This window comes from Podarcis pityusensis (assembly GCF_964106645.2).
Source record: "Podarcis pityusensis genome assembly, chromosome: 8".
Lineage (NCBI taxonomy): Eukaryota > Metazoa > Chordata > Lepidosauria > Squamata > Lacertidae > Podarcis > Podarcis pityusensis.
In genome coordinates, this window is record NC_138033.1 from 6,465,505 (window position 1) to 6,484,170 (window position 18,666).

The 18,666-nt window shown below is 48.3% G+C and overlaps 1 protein-coding gene across 2 annotated transcripts in view; it reads right to left on the reverse strand.

Annotated features, from left to right (window-relative positions):
* MAP4K1 (mitogen-activated protein kinase kinase kinase kinase 1) overlaps positions 1 to 18,666 on the reverse strand; it is a 70,488-nt gene that overhangs the window by 1,876 nt on the left and 49,946 nt on the right. For both annotated transcript variants that reach the window (XM_081018696.1, XM_081018695.1), the window contains 11 exons: positions 17,146 to 17,222; positions 14,114 to 14,198; positions 12,709 to 12,785; positions 10,768 to 10,828; positions 8,426 to 8,531; positions 7,334 to 7,392; positions 5,658 to 5,761; positions 3,284 to 3,458; positions 2,710 to 2,778; positions 2,049 to 2,132; positions 741 to 811 (listed from right to left, as the gene is read on the reverse strand). In XM_081018696.1, coding sequence (XP_080874822.1) covers positions 741 to 811; positions 2,049 to 2,132; positions 2,710 to 2,778; positions 3,284 to 3,458; positions 5,658 to 5,761; positions 7,334 to 7,392; positions 8,426 to 8,531; positions 10,768 to 10,828; positions 12,709 to 12,785; positions 14,114 to 14,198; positions 17,146 to 17,222 — 968 coding nt within the window. The remainder of the gene's footprint in view (positions 1 to 740; positions 812 to 2,048; positions 2,133 to 2,709; positions 2,779 to 3,283; positions 3,459 to 5,657; positions 5,762 to 7,333; positions 7,393 to 8,425; positions 8,532 to 10,767; positions 10,829 to 12,708; positions 12,786 to 14,113; positions 14,199 to 17,145; positions 17,223 to 18,666) is intronic.

Sequence of the window (18,666 nt, forward strand, 5' to 3'; positions counted from 1 at the left end):
TTCGCTTGGGAAGCAGCAACCAGCCCCCAACCCCTTTAGCCTTGGGCCAAGCATCTTATACAGGGGTCAGCAACCTTTTTCAGCCGTGGGCTGGTCCACCGTCCCACAGACCATGTGGGGGGCAGGACTATATTTTGGAAAAAATAATGAACGAATTCATATGCCCCACAAATAACTCAGAGATGCATTTTAAATAAAAGGACACATTCTACTCATTTAAAAACACTCTGATTCCTGGACCGTCCATGGGCCAGATTTAGAAGGTGATTGGGCCGCATCCGGCCCCCGGGCCTTAGGTTGCCAACCCCTGATCTTATACCTCTGGGATCAAGTGTAGGGAAATGGGGCCACACCCTGGATGCAGATAAGAGGGCTATTCTGCTGCAACAAGCAGGGTAAAGAGGCTGGGAGAAACGGAAAGAGCGGCTCCTGAGCTGGAAACTGTTCTGCAAGGATACCCTGCAAGGTTGGCGTTTTGTTGCTTGATTTACTCTCATTTCTGCAAAAAAAAAAATGTAGAGGGAGCGACAGCAGGGGAGGGCAGAAGATGGAGGGTTCCAGAAAGAGGAAATAAGAACCCACTTAGCACCTTGGCCTGACAGAACGTCCACAAGAAAACGGGAAGAAGGGGTTTGAGACTGCGGGAAGTGAGGAATTCACCCTCCCTCTATGGGCCTTTGGCCTGGTCTCCCAAGAAGCCCAGCTCTGACACAGTGCTGGAAGGAGGGATCCCTCTGTACCTGTCCTGATCCAAGAGGCCACATCTGCACACCGTGGCACCAAAAGGCATGCACAGAGTTCCGCACCACCGCTGTGAAGAGAAAGAGGCAAAAGTGAATTCAGAGTCTGCCGCAGTCGCCTTCCCCAATTTTACTTGGGATGCCTCACACTGGGCTTGGAGATGCAGCTGTTGCAGGATTTATGTATAGGTCGGGGGGCGGGTTGCCCCTCCAGCAGATATCATGCACATGCAGCCCACTAACAAAATCAGCACAATCGCTTTTGTGACTTTTGTGATTTGTCCCCACAAAACACTTCATCGCAGTTTCTTCCTATCTATTCAAAGGGCCTTTGCTGCACGATACCAAATGTAAGAATTCACTGATAAATGTTTCTATGTACAGGCTCACTGGGAAAACTTCAGAAATTCATCTAGACATGTGAGCTCAGCTACTCAGCAGCCCCTCTGCCTGAGTGATAATTCCTGGCATCCTGATACCTGAGTGCCAGACAGGTAGCCATTCCAGAAATAACAAACCCAGATGAAGACCAAAGGGTGTGATTAACTTGGCTGGGAAGCAGGGAAATATAAATATCTCTTTTGTTACACTTGATGGGTGTTTGGCGGAGGGCAAGGAGAACCATGGGGCAGGGTCCAGGATGCTCAGATTACTGCCACCAGACCTCCCCTTTCATGATGTAACCGTGATGTATGAGTGATGTAGTTTGGGGGGGTGTAACATGGGGATTAGCAGCTAATAAAAGTTTGGGGGCTCTTTTATTCGGGGCTTCCATCTTGTTCCACCTTGTGGCAGGTGGGAGTCCTGTCACGACAGTCTTCAATCAAGACCAAGCCTACTGGCTGCTGCTTTGCTTGGGTATCCCTGGCTGGTGTCCTTTTTTGTCCAAGGGAGCCCTCAGATTTCTCCGTTAATACAGCTTTCTCTGGAGTCGGGAGGAAATTATTCCGAAGTGGTACTAACATCCTCAAGCTAAAAGGGGTCCCCCCCCCAAAACCTTAACCTAGCGAAATATCTTGCGCAGCGATCAAGCCACTGCATGGCCCACAGCGCACACCACCCCAAACAAAGAACAGGAATGAAGGGGCAGCAGGTTGGGGGAAAATAAATCGTTTAGCCCTCCAGTTAACAGCTGCCACCAAGACGCTCTGGGGAACCAAAGCTGTTGGTATCAGGCCACCGAAACGCAAATTTCTCTGGGACACACTCAGAAACAACTTGGAAGAGAAGGAGAGGAGAACACAGGATCCAGGTGTAGAGGAACAAGCAGGTGGTGGGGGCTGGGGAGGGCAGGCAGAAGGGACTCACCGACTGACTCCACCGCCACGTCAAAGGCAACTTCTGGGGGGGACGGAAGCAGCACGCCTCTGAGGCTGACAAACCGGACGCTCCCTGGGGAAACAAAGCAGATAATAACAACAACAACAACAACAAAATTATTTATACCCCGCCCATCTGGCTGGGTTTCCCCAGCCACTCTGGGCGGCTTCCAACACAATATCAAAATACAGTAATGCCTCAAACATTAAAAACTTCCCTAAACAGGGCTGCCTTCAGATGTTGTCTAAAAGTCTGGTAGTTGTTCTTCTCTTTGACATCTGGTGGGAGGGCGTTCCACAGGGCAGGTGCCACCACCGAGAACGCCCTCTGCCTGGTTCCCTGTAACTTGGCTTCTCGCAGCGAGGGAACCGCCAGAAGGCCCTCAGCACTGGACCTCAGTGTCCGGGCAGAACGATGGGGGTGGAGACGCTCCTTCAGGTATACTGGGCCTTTGAGGCCGTTTAGGGCTTTAAAAGTCAGCACCAACACTTTGAATTGTGCTCGGAAACGTACTGGGAGCCAATTTAGGTCTTTCGAGACCAGTGTTATGTGGTCTCGGCGGCCGCTCCCAGATTGTTTTTGTGCCTGCAAGAAAGCACAAAGGCGACACTCTACCGACCCATCAACCTCCTCCTCTCTCTGTACTTACTGTTCATCAGAACCATCACCGTCTTGCTGTCCAGCTGCGTCACCTGGACCGGGCCAGTACACAAAGGTTCTGTTGAGAAACGTGTTTATAACAAAATATATATATAGGGCATTTTGAGTTTGGTGTGCCTTTGTACCTCCTCTACATCATCAGGTGCTAAGGTTTCCCCCTGGTCCAAGGCAGCCAGACCTGCTATTGCTTGGTCGGCAAAGCACCCCCCACCCCGCTCCCAGTTCTTGTTCTCTGGGCATGGGCATAGCTGGAGGGGGGGGGGGCCTGGATCCACAAACATTATTGAAAAGCATCCAAAATACTCAATTATCTAGGGTTCCGCACCCCATCCACTCCGTCCAGCAAAAGCCTGCCTCCTACAATTTCCTATTTATGGGGTATTCCCCCCCCCCAATTTCCCAAGGAAAGCTCCACAACTTTGGTTCCCCCCCTCCAACAAAAATCCTAGCCACAACCATTCTGGATTAGAATACAGCCCCTCCAACTCTGGATCTCCCCGCAGCCTGATGCTTTTGCAAACACACACACACACACACACAGACACACTTGCAAGTGCTCTTACTGCTGTCATCATCGATGAACCAGGAAGTGAGGGAATTGAGGTTGATGATCTGGAACTGCACTGCCTGTCCTGGGGGGCCCTTGGTCACCCCGATACAGACCACCGGGTACTCCTCATTGGGGGACGTCAGCATCTCAAAGACCGGAAGCGGCGAGGGCAGCGGGAAGTCGAAATACTGGCAAAGGAAGGGAAGGGTACTTGGACAAGCCTGCAGAAGTAACCCTGCATGGAGAGTGGCTGCGATCGTCGAAGCCACCTAAGGTTACCAGATTTTTTTCAATGAATCCGGGGACACTTTAAATAAAATAAATAAATATTACGTTCGGGATGTATGGAAGTGAGAGCTGGACCACAAAGAAGGCTGATCGCCGAAGAATTGATGCTTGTGAATTATGGTGCTGGAGGAGACTCTTGAGAGTCCCATGGACTGCAAGAAGATCAAACCGATCCATTCTGAAGGAAATCAGCCCTGAGGGCTAACTGGAAGGACAGATCGTGAAGCTGAGGCTGCAATACTTTGGCCACCTCATGAGAAGAGAAGACTCCCTGGAAAAGACCCTGATGTTGGGAAAGATGGAGGGCACAAGGAGAAGGGGACGACAGAGGAGGAGATGTCAGGACAGTGTTCTCGAAGCTACCAGCATGAGTTTGACCAAACTGCGGGAGGCAGTGGAAGACAGGAGTGCCTGGCGTGCTCTGGTCCAGGGGGTCACAAAGAGTCGGACACAACTAAACAACTAAACAAACAAAAATGTTCGGGACGTTGATGCTTCAGCGATGGTGGCGGCAGAGGGGTGGCCGCCGCCTTGAGCTCAACCCCCACGTTTCCCCTTCCTCCGAGGCTTCTGTCTCCTTTCTCCATGACCCTGGGCATCCCCTGAGTGGTTGGTTCTTCGGTGGTGGTGGAGAAGCGGTGCGTGGTGGTTCAGGCATGGAAGGCGGAGAAGGAGGGCTGAGAGTGGCGGCAGTGGCAAGGCTCAGGCAGCGCGATGCCTCCCTTCCCATCAGAGCAGCCCCAATCCCACTCCGACTTGCGTGAAAGCAGGAGGGGGCAGGGATCCCTCCGCTGGGAAGGGAGGCTTCCCATTGCCTAATTGAGCGATCCCTGCCCCCTCCAAGCTCTGATAGGCTGCGTGAAGCCTCCCTTCACAGCTGAGAGATCCCCGCTCCGCTCCTGCTTACACGCAAGTAGAAGAAGAAGAAGAGTTTGGATTTGATATCCCACTTTTTCACTACCCGAAGGAGTCTCAAAGCGGCTAACATTCTCCTTTCCCTTCCTCCCCCACAACAAACACTCTGTGAGGTGAGTGGGGCTGAGAGACTTCAGAGAAGTGTGACTGGCCCAAGGTCACCCAGCAGCTGCATGTGGAGGAGCGGAGACGCGAACCCGGTTCCCCAGATTACGAGACTACCGCTCTTAACCACTACACCACACTGGCTCAAGTAGGAGTTGGGAGGCTGCTCCAATAGGCAGCATGAAGCCTCCCTTTTCAGCTTAGTTGCTGGGGTCAGGGAAGGTGGAAGCAGCCAGGAAGCTACATCTTTGAGCCCCTGCACCACCATCATATGGGGACTTCCAAGCAGCTCTTGAAGCCAGCCAGAGCCAACTGCTCCGGGCTGCTGAGACTGTGTTTCCCGGGGACATTAGATGAAATCCGGGGACTGAGTTAAAAACAGAAGAGGAATGCAAATGGGTAAAATTGATGGTAATTGCAGCCAGACAGGTTATAGCAAGTAACTGGAAAAATGCAGAAGAGCTGGGGTGAACCAGTGGAGGAAAAAACTGAGTAATATTATAATTTTAGAATAGCTAACTGCGAAGATACATAGAACGAAAGGGTTTAAGGTCAGTGAGAAAGAGGAGGATTGGTTTGAGAAGATATTGAATTATTTGAGTAGGTTTGAACAATTTGGGGCAATTAAAATGTTAAAAGTTAAATAAACCTTGTGGAAGGAGGAGTGTTAAGGTATATAGAAGTGTACATATTGTTAATTTGAATATATTATTGAATATGTATATTATTGAATATTGTATACCCAATGTATCAGCCGCCTGGGGGGTTTCACTGTTAGTGTTTTGGTGGTTGGTAAAAAAGAAATATGGGGACATTCCAGGGATGGAATTCACAAATCTGGGGACTGTCTCTGGGAAACAGGGACGTCTGGTAACCCTACCATAACATCCTGCTGATCATAATCAGGATGCTTGGTTTTTGGTCCCGAGCTCTCGTAGGAGACAGCTGATTCGCACGAGAGCTCAAGACCAAAAAACAGGACATTCCGGGATCTGGTCAGAAGCTGGCATGGCTTCTGCCGGTGCTATAAAGCATTCACTGTGCCTTCTCTTCCCTCTCGGGGAGGCAAAGGCCCTTACCTTGACCAGCATGAACTTCTGCATGGGCTCATACCATTGCAACAACACCACACCCGCCTCCAGCGCTCCACAGAGGTAGTAGCAGCCAGTCTGTGCGTTCCTGGCTGCAAGAAAAGAGGAACAGGCTGTCTGGAAATGGTGGGATGCAGAGGAATAGTGGGAGGAACCAGCTGGAAAACCCCCAAGGGAAGAAGGCTCAGAGCCAGATAATAATAATAATAATAATAATAATAATAATAATAATAATAATTTATTTGTACCCTGCCCATCTGTCTGGGTTTCCCCAGCCACTCTGGGCAGCTTCCAACAAAGATTAAAAATACATTAAAATGTCACACATTAAAAACTTCCCTGAACAGTTTAGACGTCTTCTAAATGTCAGGTAGATTTTTTATCTCTTTGACATCTGGTGGGAGGGTGTTCCACAGGGCGGGCGCCACCACCGAGAAGGCCCTCTGCCTGGTTCCCTGTAGCTTGGCTTCTCACAATGAGGGAACTGCCAGAAGGCCCTCGGCGCTGGACTTCAGTGTCCAGGCAGAACGATGGGGGTGGAGACCACAATGAGTGGTCGGAGGGAGAAGACTGGGAGGAGGAAATGTCGGAAGCTGAAGAAGGGACAGGGCTTAATGGGCAGGGAGAGTCTGTGGCAGAGAGAAGTCCAGAATCATCTCCCAAAACCAGGAAAGGCATGAAAAGGGCAGAGGATAGGTTGGCTGAATGCAGGCACAGTCTCCAATTGCTTAGAAAAAGCCCTGGAGAGGCTGTGGAGAGGCAGGGACTTACAGTCTCGGCAACTGATTTTCATGGAGTAAGACCATCAGCAATGAGCTGCTCTGCTCATTAAGCCTAAAACTCAAACAAGTCCGTGGCATAGCTGTCAACTTACAGATTTGAAAATAAGGGAGCAGCAGCCTCGGAAATAAGGGATCAGCAGCCAAAATCAGGGCTTTTCAGAGCACAGGTATGTTCAACTTCTGAGCCCCTCCCAGCCAAAGGCAGAAAGCCCAGCAGGCAGCCAAACGAAGCCTCAAGCGGTGGTTCCCACAGCGCAGCAACCCGGCAAAGGGGATGCAGCAAGGAAAACCACCGTCACCTCTCCGCTGGGAAGCGCTGAGCAAAGGCGAGTCCCCAGGCAACACGGCCGATTTGATCGGCACAAGGCATGCAAGCTCCACCCCCCAGTCGTTCTCAGACTCCTTATTGGATGAGCAACACATCCAAGCAACAGAGTTGGAGCCTCCCTCCTCCCTGGTAGGGAGGGAGGGAGAGGAGCTGCTTCCTTTGAAACCCAGGAAATTTAAGGGACATCATCGGGACACAGTGCTGGGATAAGGGACTTTCCCACCAAATAAGGGACGGTTGACAGCTATGGTCCATGGAGATCGTGTTTTTGCTAATAAAGAGTTAGCTCCAACTTTGAACTCTGTGATTACTGACCAGCATACTCAACAACTTGGACCCCACCCCTAAAAAAACCCACAACTCAGTAACTTTTGTATCTGGATTTTTCCACTCTCTGAAAATGGCAGCCCTACCTCCCTGCTTATTCTGGAATTGGTCGAAATTCCCATAGGTGTGATTTCGTGAGCCCAGACAATGAACCTGACCATGAAGGGTTGGGGTGTGAGAATGGGAGCGCTGCTCCCCCTGCAGGTCAGGGCTGGAATGGCACTCACCTGTGCAACATTTTTGGCACCCCTTTGTATCCGGGATCTTGGTGGTGACGATGTTTTTCCTGAGGAGGGAGGAAAGAAGGATTGATGGTCGGCTGGCCATGATGGGCAGGTGTGGGAAGTGGCAAATGGTGAGCCAGAGATGACAACAGGTTTGTTGTATTTTTAGGGTTAGCTGCAAACTCTGACCCTGCCCAGGGCTCAGTAGGAGGTGGAATGCGAGATGGTTTGCATCTCCTCTTCCTCTTGCCTGTAGCGCAGCCAGTTTTAGACCATAAGTTTCACCATCTATGCTGCTTATGATCTTCTCTACAATTGCCACGCAATTTGTATCATTACCAAGCCACCGTTAAAGGCACAGCTGCAGGGGCTGGCTGAAAATCTGGCAACCACCACCTGAGAGCTCACTACACAGAAAGCATGGGGGAATCCACTGCTAATGCACAAATTAATGCGTCGAGAACATGCCGCAGAATACACCTGAATTTTCTGTTGGGCATAAGCAACCTTGTAAGCCTCCAGCCAGCAGAGGGCAGCGTTGAGACGACCAGATAGGGGAAATGCACTTTGTGGCTTCCCGCTAAACCCCTCCAAGCTCCGCCCATTCCCCTCTCTCTCATTCTCTCTTTCTCTCCTACATGGCACAACCATGCACCCACCATGTAGGTTTAGAATCCAAAGCCATCCATGTAATAATAATAATAATAATAATAATAATAATAATAATTTATTTATACCCCCGCCCATCTGGCTGGGTTTCCCCAACCACTCTGAGCGTCTTCCAATCGAACATTAAAAACACAATACAGATTTAAACATTAAAAGCTTCCCTAAAGGGAACTGCTTTCAGATGTCTTTTAAATGTAGTATAGTTGCTTATTTCCTTGACATCTGATGGGAAGGCATTCCACAGGGCAGGTGCCACTACTGAGAAGGCCCTCTGCCTGGTTCCCTGTAACCTCACTTCTTGCAGTGAAGGAACCACCAGAAGGCACCCCCATATTGCGCTGAGGGAGCCGGAGCAAAAGGACAACCGTTCTCACATGCACTCGCGCTCCTCCTTGCCCTCGTCCCACAGTTCTTGGCGTGGGTTACCTGGGGAGTAGCCGGTGGGGGGAAATGTAGATCCCGGGGCGCTGGTCTCGGCGGCTCTGCTCATAGAGGCCGGGCAAGTTGTGGGAGAAGAGTTGGGGGGCCTTGCCTGGTTAGAGGGGGAAGGGGAGGGCAAGGAAAGAAAAAAGGATCAGTGCTGCTGCTGCTTCAAGCGGGCATAAACAGCCAAGGGTATGGGTAGGTACACCATTCAGGCCTCGCAGGTGGTATTCCCAAGAGCAAGCTAACTAGGGGTGGCCCGTCTGCAGCTTTCAGTCAAGGTGGCCCAACAGAGCCTCCAAGCTCAGAGGCAGTTTATCTGGGCAGGAAAGGATTAGAAATCAGGTAGGTGCCTTGCATCATGAAGTTCAGGCAACCGGCTGATGGTTTATTTATTTTTGTGGGATGTGAAACACAAGAGCAGTCAAATACAACATTCCTAGAGTGAAGATGTTTACACATGGGGAGGAATGTTTGTCCAGCCAGCAGGTCAACTTCCTGTTTCCTTCTGGGCTGGGATAGACTTCCTTTGCATGTGACTAGAGGTGGGCGTGGCCTCACCTGTGCAGGTAAAGACAAAAGCACAGGGCAGGGTAGACATCTCTCTCTCTTGGACTACATGCATCGAAGAAGCAACATCTGCTTAGTCAAAGATGCTCTCTTGGCCTCCAGCCAAGAGAAGACAAAGGAACTGTCTCCTTATGAGATAGTTTCCAGGTGTAAGTTACTTTTCTAAGCTAAGTCTGCCTTCTGGGATCCGATTGTGAACAGAATGTGAGTAAACTCTTTTTATACTTTTATAGAAGACTGTGTCGTGTCTTATCTTTTATGAGGGAATAAGGGGAAAATACCAGAACAGTTATTAGCGAGCCTGAGCAAACGCATCCGCTGTGAGTTTAAAAAAGGGGAATGCTACTCTGCTAAATTGTGAACTTGTTAACACAAGTTGGAAAGGCTATAACCAAATAATATATCCTCTCCTGGATCCCTGAACATTCCCACAATTTTTTTCTTTTAAGACTGCATCCACAGAGTCATCAGTTAGCCATTTGTGAAATGTTTAACTGTGCACCTGCAGGGGCGACTTTGTTGTCTTTTGAATTCTTATTTCGTGTGTGCTCAATTTTTATCCTGTGCACACTGTGTTGGTGGTCTCGGGTTGTAATGCAGTTTTTGCATTTGCAAAATAAGCAAATAAATAACAAATGATTATTTGCTGCTCCCATGCCTTGATGTTTCCTATTGAGGCATCTGGGTAGCCACTATGAGAAAACTAGAAAGGTCTCTTTTGGTCTGATCCAGCAAAGTTCTTTGGTTATTAATGATGCTGAAGATTTTCTACCAGAATTCAGGCAGGCATGGCCCACACTGTTCCTGAGCCCCACCTGAGTTTTATCCTAGCACTTTGTTATGTACTGAGCTGAATAGGATCCAAAATGCAGCAGTCTGATTGGTCTTAGAACAATAGGACTCAGAATGCAGCAGTCTGATTGGTCCTGGAACAATAGGATCCAGAATGCAGCAGTCTGATTGGTCTTAGAACAATAGGATCCAGAATGCAGCAGTCTGATTGGTCCTAGAACAATAGGATTCAGAATGTAGCAGTCTGATTGGTCCTAGAACAATAGGATTCAGAATGCAGCAGTCTGATTGGTCCTAGAACAATAGGATCCAGAATGCAGCAGTCTGATTGGTCCTAGAACAATAGGATTCAGAATGCAGCAGTCTGATTGGTCCTAGAACAATAGGACCCAGAATGCAGCAGTCTGATTGGTCCTAGAACAATAGGATCCAGAATGCAGCAGTCTGATTGGTCCTAGAACAATAGGATTCAGAATGCAGCAGTCTGATTGGTCCTAGAACAATAGGATCCAGAATGCAGCAGTCTGATTGGTCCTAGAACAATAGGATCCAGAATGCAGCAGTCTGATTGGTCCTAGAACAATAGGATTCAGAATGCAGCAGTCTGATTGGTCCGTGGGAGCCACCCAATCCAGCTCCAGGTGGAAGTGAATCCGCAACCTGATTGGCCTACAGGAGAATTCCGGAATAAGCCAATCACATGCAGCCCATTGTGTAAATAATGTATATAAAGCAGACATTCTGGGGGAACTTCCATTCCTCCTCACCACTATGAGCGGAATGAAGAGCATGAAATCCACTCTCGACTCCGAGTATATTTCACACTTGCAGGCATCTAAACTGGTCTTGCCCATCCAGCCCTCTGCCCTGCAAAGCCTTCCTCTCCGCAAACCCAAAGCTATTCCCTTATCCCTCTCCATTCCGCTCTGACTTGGCTTTCTAAATTATTCACCCCCCTCCTTATCCTGGTGGGATCAACTCACCAGAAAGTGACATGAGGACGTTCCCAATGCAGTAAACCCAAGTTGTGCGGCTGTGATAGAGCTGTGGCAGGGATGGGAGAGGGAGAGAAGAAACAGGAGTCAGGATATGGGAAATGGAACATGAAAACTGTTTAGCGGGGCCTTTTCGGTGGTGGCTCCTCTCACCTGGTTCTCTCTCCCAAGGGAAGTTTTCCAGGTTTGTTTGCTGTTGGTTTTTAGATCTCTGGTTCAGGTGTTTTCAAGACTGAAGAGTGCCCTTGGGTGGGTTTGTGCAGCTATGCAGTTTTTATCCCACACTGCCAAGCCAATAACCGCATGGCTGATTTTTAAGTGTAGTTTATTCTTAGTGTCTGTTTCAGCGATCGTCTTAAAGAGGTTAAAGTTGTATTATAATTCATTCTAAATGCATTTCTATGGTTTTATGGAGATAAAAGTACAAGGCTGTTTTAATGAAATGCACATCAAGCACGTCAAATGGTCAGAAAGCCCCATCAGAAAGCAGGCAGGAAGATTCTCCGAGTTCTCACTGTTTTGTTATTCTGTGAGAGTGCCTCAACCCACACTTATTCCTAAATTTCAAGGCTTTCACTTGATCCATTCAACCAACCTCATGACAACTGACTTCCTACTGTGTCCATTTTACAGATGGAGCAAACTGAGGCCAAGCACTGCTTCTGAAGGCAGACAGAGCAGGTCTATGCTTGCCTCAACTGAGATACGTGAATCCACAATTTTTAATACCTGGATTATTATAATCTTTTAATTTTTTATTGTTATTACTGATCTATTAATTGCCTTCTAAACCACCACTCCAAGGTGGTTTTTAACACATAAAATAGTTAAAAATAGTTAAAAACACAAAAACAACAGAGACCTTTTTTTTAGAAAAATCTAAAGCCCTAGGAATAAGTCAGTGCATCTGGCTGTTAACCAGAAGGTTGGTGGTCCGAACCAACCCAAGGATGGCTGTGGGCAAAATTCCTGCATTGCAGCGGGTTGGACTAGATGACCCTTGGGGTCCCTTCCAACTCCAGAATTCTGTGAAATGATAGCTCATCATAAAGACCCATTTATCCAGCTGGGAGACACTGTCAGAACAAAAGCATCTTCTTCGTGTGCCTCCTCCTCAAGAGGTCCAGAGGGTGGCAACACAAGAACGGGGCCTTCTCTGCAGTGGCTCCCCATCTGTGGAATGCTCTCCCCAGGGAAGTTCACCTGGCGCCTTCATTATACACCATAAGGCGCCAGGCAAAAATGTTTCTTTTTAACCAGGCCTTTGGCTGACCTGATTTACATCCTATGCCAGGGGTCAGCAAACTTTTTCAGCAGGGGGCCGGTCCACTGTCCCTCAGACCTTGTGGGGGGCTGGACTATATATATTTTTTGGAGGGGGGGAATGAATGAATTCCTATGCCCCACAAGTAACCCAGAGATGCATTTTAAATAAAAGCACACATTCTACTCACGTAAAAACATGCTGATTCCCAGACCGTCCGCGAGTCGGATTTAGAAGGCGATTGGGCCGGATCCAGCCCCCGGGCCTTAGTTTGCCTACCCATGTCCTATGCCCTTTAAAATACGGGGGGGGGGGGGGCTATTGGGTTGGTTTATTATTATTATTATTATTATTATTATTATTATTTATTTTGTGGCTTCATATCTTGATTTTATTCTGTGAACTGCCCTGAGACCCCGGGTATAGGCCGGTATGTAATTTCAATTAATAATAATAATAATAGTCTTCAATTGATTCCGCAAAGTGGTGGTGATTATGATGTGTTTTGGGGGATAACTGATGCACGCTACGGGATATCGGCTCAGAATTTGGCTTGCATGCTATCAAATCTCAGTGGTCCTTTTTTCCATTTTGCATCCCTCCACACAAGCAAATTCCCTGTCCTTCAGACCCCCGGCCCCCCCACAGCACCTCCTCTATCTTACCAGTTCGAGGGTGGGCTCTGCCTCGCTCCGGTTCAAGGCATATATCCCTTCTTCAGCCCCCAGAATTAAGTGCACCTCTGCAAAAATGGGGAAGGAAATGCAGCAGGGAGTTAATTGGGGCATGAGCCTCTTGGGCCTTGGTTTGCCTACCCATAGTCTAGCATGTACATATGGCATCTCCTTACGGGCAGTGGGGTGTTAACGCTTGCCCTCCCAGACACCTCCAAGATCTTGTAGCTGAGCCAGCGTCCTTTGAGTTCAGCCACAAGAGAAGGATTTATACAGTATGTAGCTAGTTTAAGAGGGGCGCGGGAGGCGCTGTGGGTTAAACCACAGAGTCTAGGACTTGCCGATCAGAAGGTCGGCGGTTCGAATCCCCACGACGGGGTGAGCTCCCGTTGCTCAGTCCCTGCTCCTGCCAAACCTAGCAGTTCGAAAGCACACCAATGCAAGTAGATAAATAGGTACTGCTCTGGCGGGAAGGTAAACGGCGTTTCTGTGCGCTGCTCTGGTTCGCCAGAAGCGGCTTAGTCATGCTGGCCACATGACTCGGAAGCTGTATGCCGGCTCCCTCGGCCAATAAAGCGAGATGAGCGCCGCAACCCCAGAGTCGGTCACGACTGGACCTAACGGTCAAGGGTCCCTTTACAGTGGTATCTCAGGTTACAGACGCTTCAGGTTACAGACTCCCCTAACCCAGAAATAGTGCTTCAGGTTAAGAACTTTGCTTCAGCATGAGAACAGAAATTGTGATCCGGCGGAGTGGCGGCAGCAGGAGGCCCCATTAGCTAAAGTAGTGCATCAGGTTAAGGACAGTTTCAGGTTAAGTACGGACCTCCGGAATGAATTAAGCACTTAACCTGAGGTACCACTGTACCTTTACTAGCTTGTTTAAGACGCTGCTCTCTTGTGAGTCTCTGCTAGTCTCTCAGCTGACTAGCTTAGGTGCCTCAGTTCTGAGTCTAAGCACTAGAACAGTCTTCCCCCAGCCTTGTGTCCTCTAGATTTTCAGACTAGAACTCCCACCAAACCCATCTGACATGACTCTGCTGGACATTTTGCCAAATTTTTAAAAAGTCCGCCCAGACAGCAATTTTAATCCTGGAAAAAGAGGACATGTCCTGGAAAAAGAGGACATATGGCAACCCCACCTTAAGGGGGAGTTTGGCAGTGAGCGGATTGGCACAAGCGCAAAGGGAAGTGTGAGAGGGCAGGTGGGGTGATGGTATAGTGCACAACAGTGAGAACTAGAACCTTGGAGCCAGTGTGGAGCACTGGTGAGCAAACTGGTGTAAAGTCACTCTACGAGACGGGCGTGATTGTTTGAGTTTGGTTCAGCTTTCCCGGTTCCCGCCCCCCACCCAGTAAATGGCCCCAACACAGACTTCGCCCCTCCATGCCCTACCGTTGCTATTTGGGTGGGTCCACGCAGTAGCCGAGGTGACGTGTAAGGGGCACTCGTTGAAAACCTTCTTGAAGAGCACCCTCTCCTGGGGAGAGAGGGAGGCAACAGTTATCCATGATGGTACCGACGAAAGCATAGCTGTCAACTTACAGATTTGAAAATAAGGAACCAACAGCCTCAAAAATAAGGGCTCAGCAGCCAAAATAAGGGATTTTCAGAGCATTTTCAGGGATGTTCGACTTCTGAGCCCCTCCGAGCCAAAGGCAGAAAGCCCAGCCAGCAGCCAAACGAAGCCTCAAGCGGTGGTTCCCACAGCGCAGCAACCCAGCAAAGGGGATGCAGCAAGGAAAACCACCGTCACCTCTCCGCTGGGAAGCGCTGAGCAAAGGCAACACAGCCGATTTGATCGGCACAAGGCATGCAAGCTCCACCCCGTTCTTAGGCTCCTTATTGGGTGAGCAACGCAGCCAAGCAACACAGTTGGAGCCTCCCTCCTTCCAGGCAGGGAGGGAGGGGGAGGAGCTGCTTCCTTTGAAACCCGGGAAATTTAAGGGACATCATCAATAAGGGACAGCAGCGGGACACAGCGCTGGAATAAGGGATTTTCCCACCAAATAAGGGACGGTTGACAGCTATGGATGAAAGAAGAATGGCGGGTGAAATTAATGGACTATGCAGAATTAGATAAATTAACAGGAAGGATTCGAAACCTGCGGGACCAGAGATTCTTAGAAGACTGGAGCAAATATATGAACTATTTAAAAAGCAACTGTAATGAACAGATTACGCTAGTAGGACTGCAAGAAGTTCTGTAACGAGGACTATTTGAAATATTGCAAGGAATACTATGAGGAGAATTATTAGTTAATGATAATTAAAAATAATAGAGAAATTAAGAAATGCAGAATAAATGATAAAGAACGGAAAATCATCAGAGGTGGTTGACGGAAGTCTAAAATATTGTATAAGATAATAAGTTATATTAAATGGATGTTGGAAATGATATGTATACAAAAAACAATGAAAATGTATATTAAAAAATCAGTAATAATAATAATAATAATAATAATAATAATAATAATTTATTTATACCCTGCCCATCTGGCTGGGCTTCCCCAGCCACTCTGGGCAGCTTCCAACCAAATATTAAAATACAGTAATACATCAAACATTAAAAGCTTCCCTAAACAGGGCTGCCTTCAGATGTCTTCTACAGGGCGGGTGCCACTACCAAGAAGGCCCTCTGCCTGGTTCCCTATAACTTGGCTTCTCGCAGTGAGGGAACTGCCAGAAGGCCCTCGGCACTGGACCTCAGTGTCTGGGCAGAACGATGGGGGTGGAGACGCTCCTTCAGGTATACTGGACCGAGGCCGTTCAGGGCTTTCAAGGTCAGCACCAACACTTTGAATTGTGCTCGGAAACGTATTGGGAGCCCATGTAGGTCTTTCAAGACCGGTGTTATGTGGTCTCGGCGGCCGCTCCCAGTCACCAGTCTAGCTGCCGCATTCTGGATTAATTGCAGTTTCCGGGTCACCTTCAAAGGTAGCCCCACATAGAGCACATTGCAGTAGTCCAAGTGAGAGATAACTAGAGCATGCACCACTCTGGTGAGACAGTTTGTGGGCATGGAGGGTCTCATCCTGTGTACCAGATGGAGCTGGTAGACAGCTGCCCTGGAGCAAAATTGACCTGTGCCTCCATGGACAGCTGTGAGTCCAAAATGACTCCCAGGCTGCGCACCTGGTCCTTCAGGGGCACAGTCGCCCCATTCAGGACCAGGGAGTCCCCCACACCAGCCTGCCTCCTGTCCCCCAAGAACAGTACTTCTGTCTTGTCAGGATTCAACCTCAATCCATAACGGGAGGCCACCCAGTATGAGAACTCAAGCCTAGCCCAGCCCTAACCATCCTATGCACTGTCCCCCACTCCTACCGGGGCATAACTGCCCCCAACCTCTTTTGTCTCACTCTATGCAGCAATCTCTGCTAACCTGGTGCCCTTCCAGCCAGTGGCGGACCTACATTTGGGGGCCCCTGAAGCTTGAACTGCCGTGGGGGGGGGAGGTCTTCGGAGCCAGTGGCCTCCACAGTCACTTACGAACCCATTGTTAAAACCGTGTTTATGGAAGACAATCTTACTCGGCTACGAGTGATCGCCAAAGAAGAAGTTATCTTCTTAGACATGATTGAGAATCGCATAGCCAGGGATGGAGAACTTTAAAGCATTAAGATCAGAATGTGGAAAATATGAAAACAACGAGAAAAGGCAGGAACGAAGATATTGGGATATATTCTTCAGAGGTCCAGACTATGGGGAGCATGGAAAAATTAATAGTTCACCATTTGGACTGTAATTTGGTTGTGTTTTTGTTTTTTGTTTCAGTTTATTGCTTTTAATGGATTATGATGTGGATACAGTGGTACCTCGGGTTATATACGCTTCAGGTTACAGACTCCGCTAACCCAGAAATATTACCTCAAGTTAAGAACTTTGCTTCAGGATGAGAATAGAAATTGTACGGCAGCAGCGGGAGGCCCCATTAGCTAAAGTGGTGCTTCAGGTTAAGAACAGTTTCAGGTTAAGAACGGACCTCCGGAACGAATTAAGTTCTTAACCCAAGGTACCACTGTATGTTGATTGGCTGGTTTTATTGGAAAATCAATAAAAATGATTTAAAAAAGAAGGAGTTATCTTCTTCAATGGGGTTGTTCCGCGGCAGATCGCCACATCTTTACGTCTGTGCTACTGACTCTCAAACTTTGGGGTCATTGAAATATATGCGACAAAATTTAATCAGTTGGGGTCACGCGATTCAGATAGGGTCTACTAGACCTAAAAAATGTAAGCAATGTTTCTGGGGCCCCTCCAGGATTAGAGGCAAGGAAGCTTAAATGTCACTAGTTTCAGATCCATCCTTGCCTCCAGGTGTCCTGGATTATAACTCCTGACACCCCTAGGCTGGAATCTGTGGTCCAAAGCACTAGGAAGACAGGTACTTGGGGAATACAGGTGTGGATGATCGAGGCACTCACGGGTTTCTGCTTCTTCTCTGCCTTGCGGGGAAGGATGGGAGGTCCGTGGGTCTGGGGAGTCAGCCGCAGTTCAGGAACTGCAAGAGAGAAAGGTGAGGATCAGCCCTGACTCCACTGGTTCTGAAAGCAGCAGTGGCCAAACTGTACCATTGCAAGACCCCAGGTGGCTGCTTCAGGTAACGTTTGGCCGGGAAGAGGGAGTCTTCCCCGCTTGTCACAGGATGGGAGGTGCAAAATGTCTGCTGCAATCTGAACTATTAACCAAACAATTTAACCCCCATGTTGACTACATATCTTTATGAGCACTGTTCCATAGCAATTGTTGTTATACTTTTCCATTCACCATATAGATGATAATAATAATAATAATAATAAATAATAATAATAATAATAATAATAATAATAATAATAATAATAAATTTTATTTATACCCTCCCCAGCCAAAGCCGGGCTCAGGGCGGCTAACAACAATAAAATAGTACAACATTCTAAAATCATTCATTATAAATTAATTAAAATCGAATTGATGGCAACCATTGGGCTGGAGTTCTGTGAAGATTGCCAAAGGAGGGAGTCAGGTTGTGCCCTGGCCAAAGGCCTGGTGAAACAGCTCTGTCTTGCAGGCCCTGCGGAAAGATGTCAAGTCCCGCAGGGCCCTAGTCTCTTGGGACACAGCGTTCCACCAGATCGGAGCCACAGCCAAAAAAGCCCTGGCTCTGGTTGAGGCCAGCCTAACCTCTCTGTGGCCCGGGACCTCCAAGATGTTTTTGTTTGAAGATCGTAAGGTCCTCCATGGGACATACTAGGAGAGGCAGTCCCATAGGTACGAGGGTCCTAGGCCGCCTAGGGCTTTAAAGGTCAAAACCAGCACCTTGAACCTGATCCTGTACTCCACCGGGAGCCAGTGCAGCTGGTATAGTACCGGATGAATGTGATCTCGCAGCGAAGACCCCATAAGGAGTCTCGCCGCAGCATTCTGCACCCGCTGGAGTTTCTGGGTCAGTCTCAAGGGCAGCCCCACATAGAGCGAGTTACAATAATCCAGTCTGGAGGTGACCGCCGCGTGGATCACAGTGGCTAGGTCAGGGCGAGAGAGGTAAGGAGCCAACTGCTTAGCTTGGCGGAGATGAAACTGCTTAGCTTGGCGGAGATGGTTTATGAAGCATTTTGTATCCTTCTGCTGTGCTAAACAAGAATTCCAGGAAACAGCGGGTCTATCCGGAATCACTGTTCACGTCTGTTTGCAAACTACTTCAGCAGTGTTGGACGCCATAAACAAAGTTTTACAGCCTGTTTTCACCAGATAAGAATCTAATACATTGCTTCTTTCAAAGACTTGCATAGTCTTCAAAGGCTTTACGAGACTTATAAGACTTATGTTTATTTGGTTTTATATTTCCAAGAGAACCCATTAAGAGTGCATATTTTGTGACTTTCAGAGATTCGTAAGTTTTCTGTTTATGTGATTTCATATATTTCATATTATATAAAGAGTATATATTGATATCGTATCATTGTACT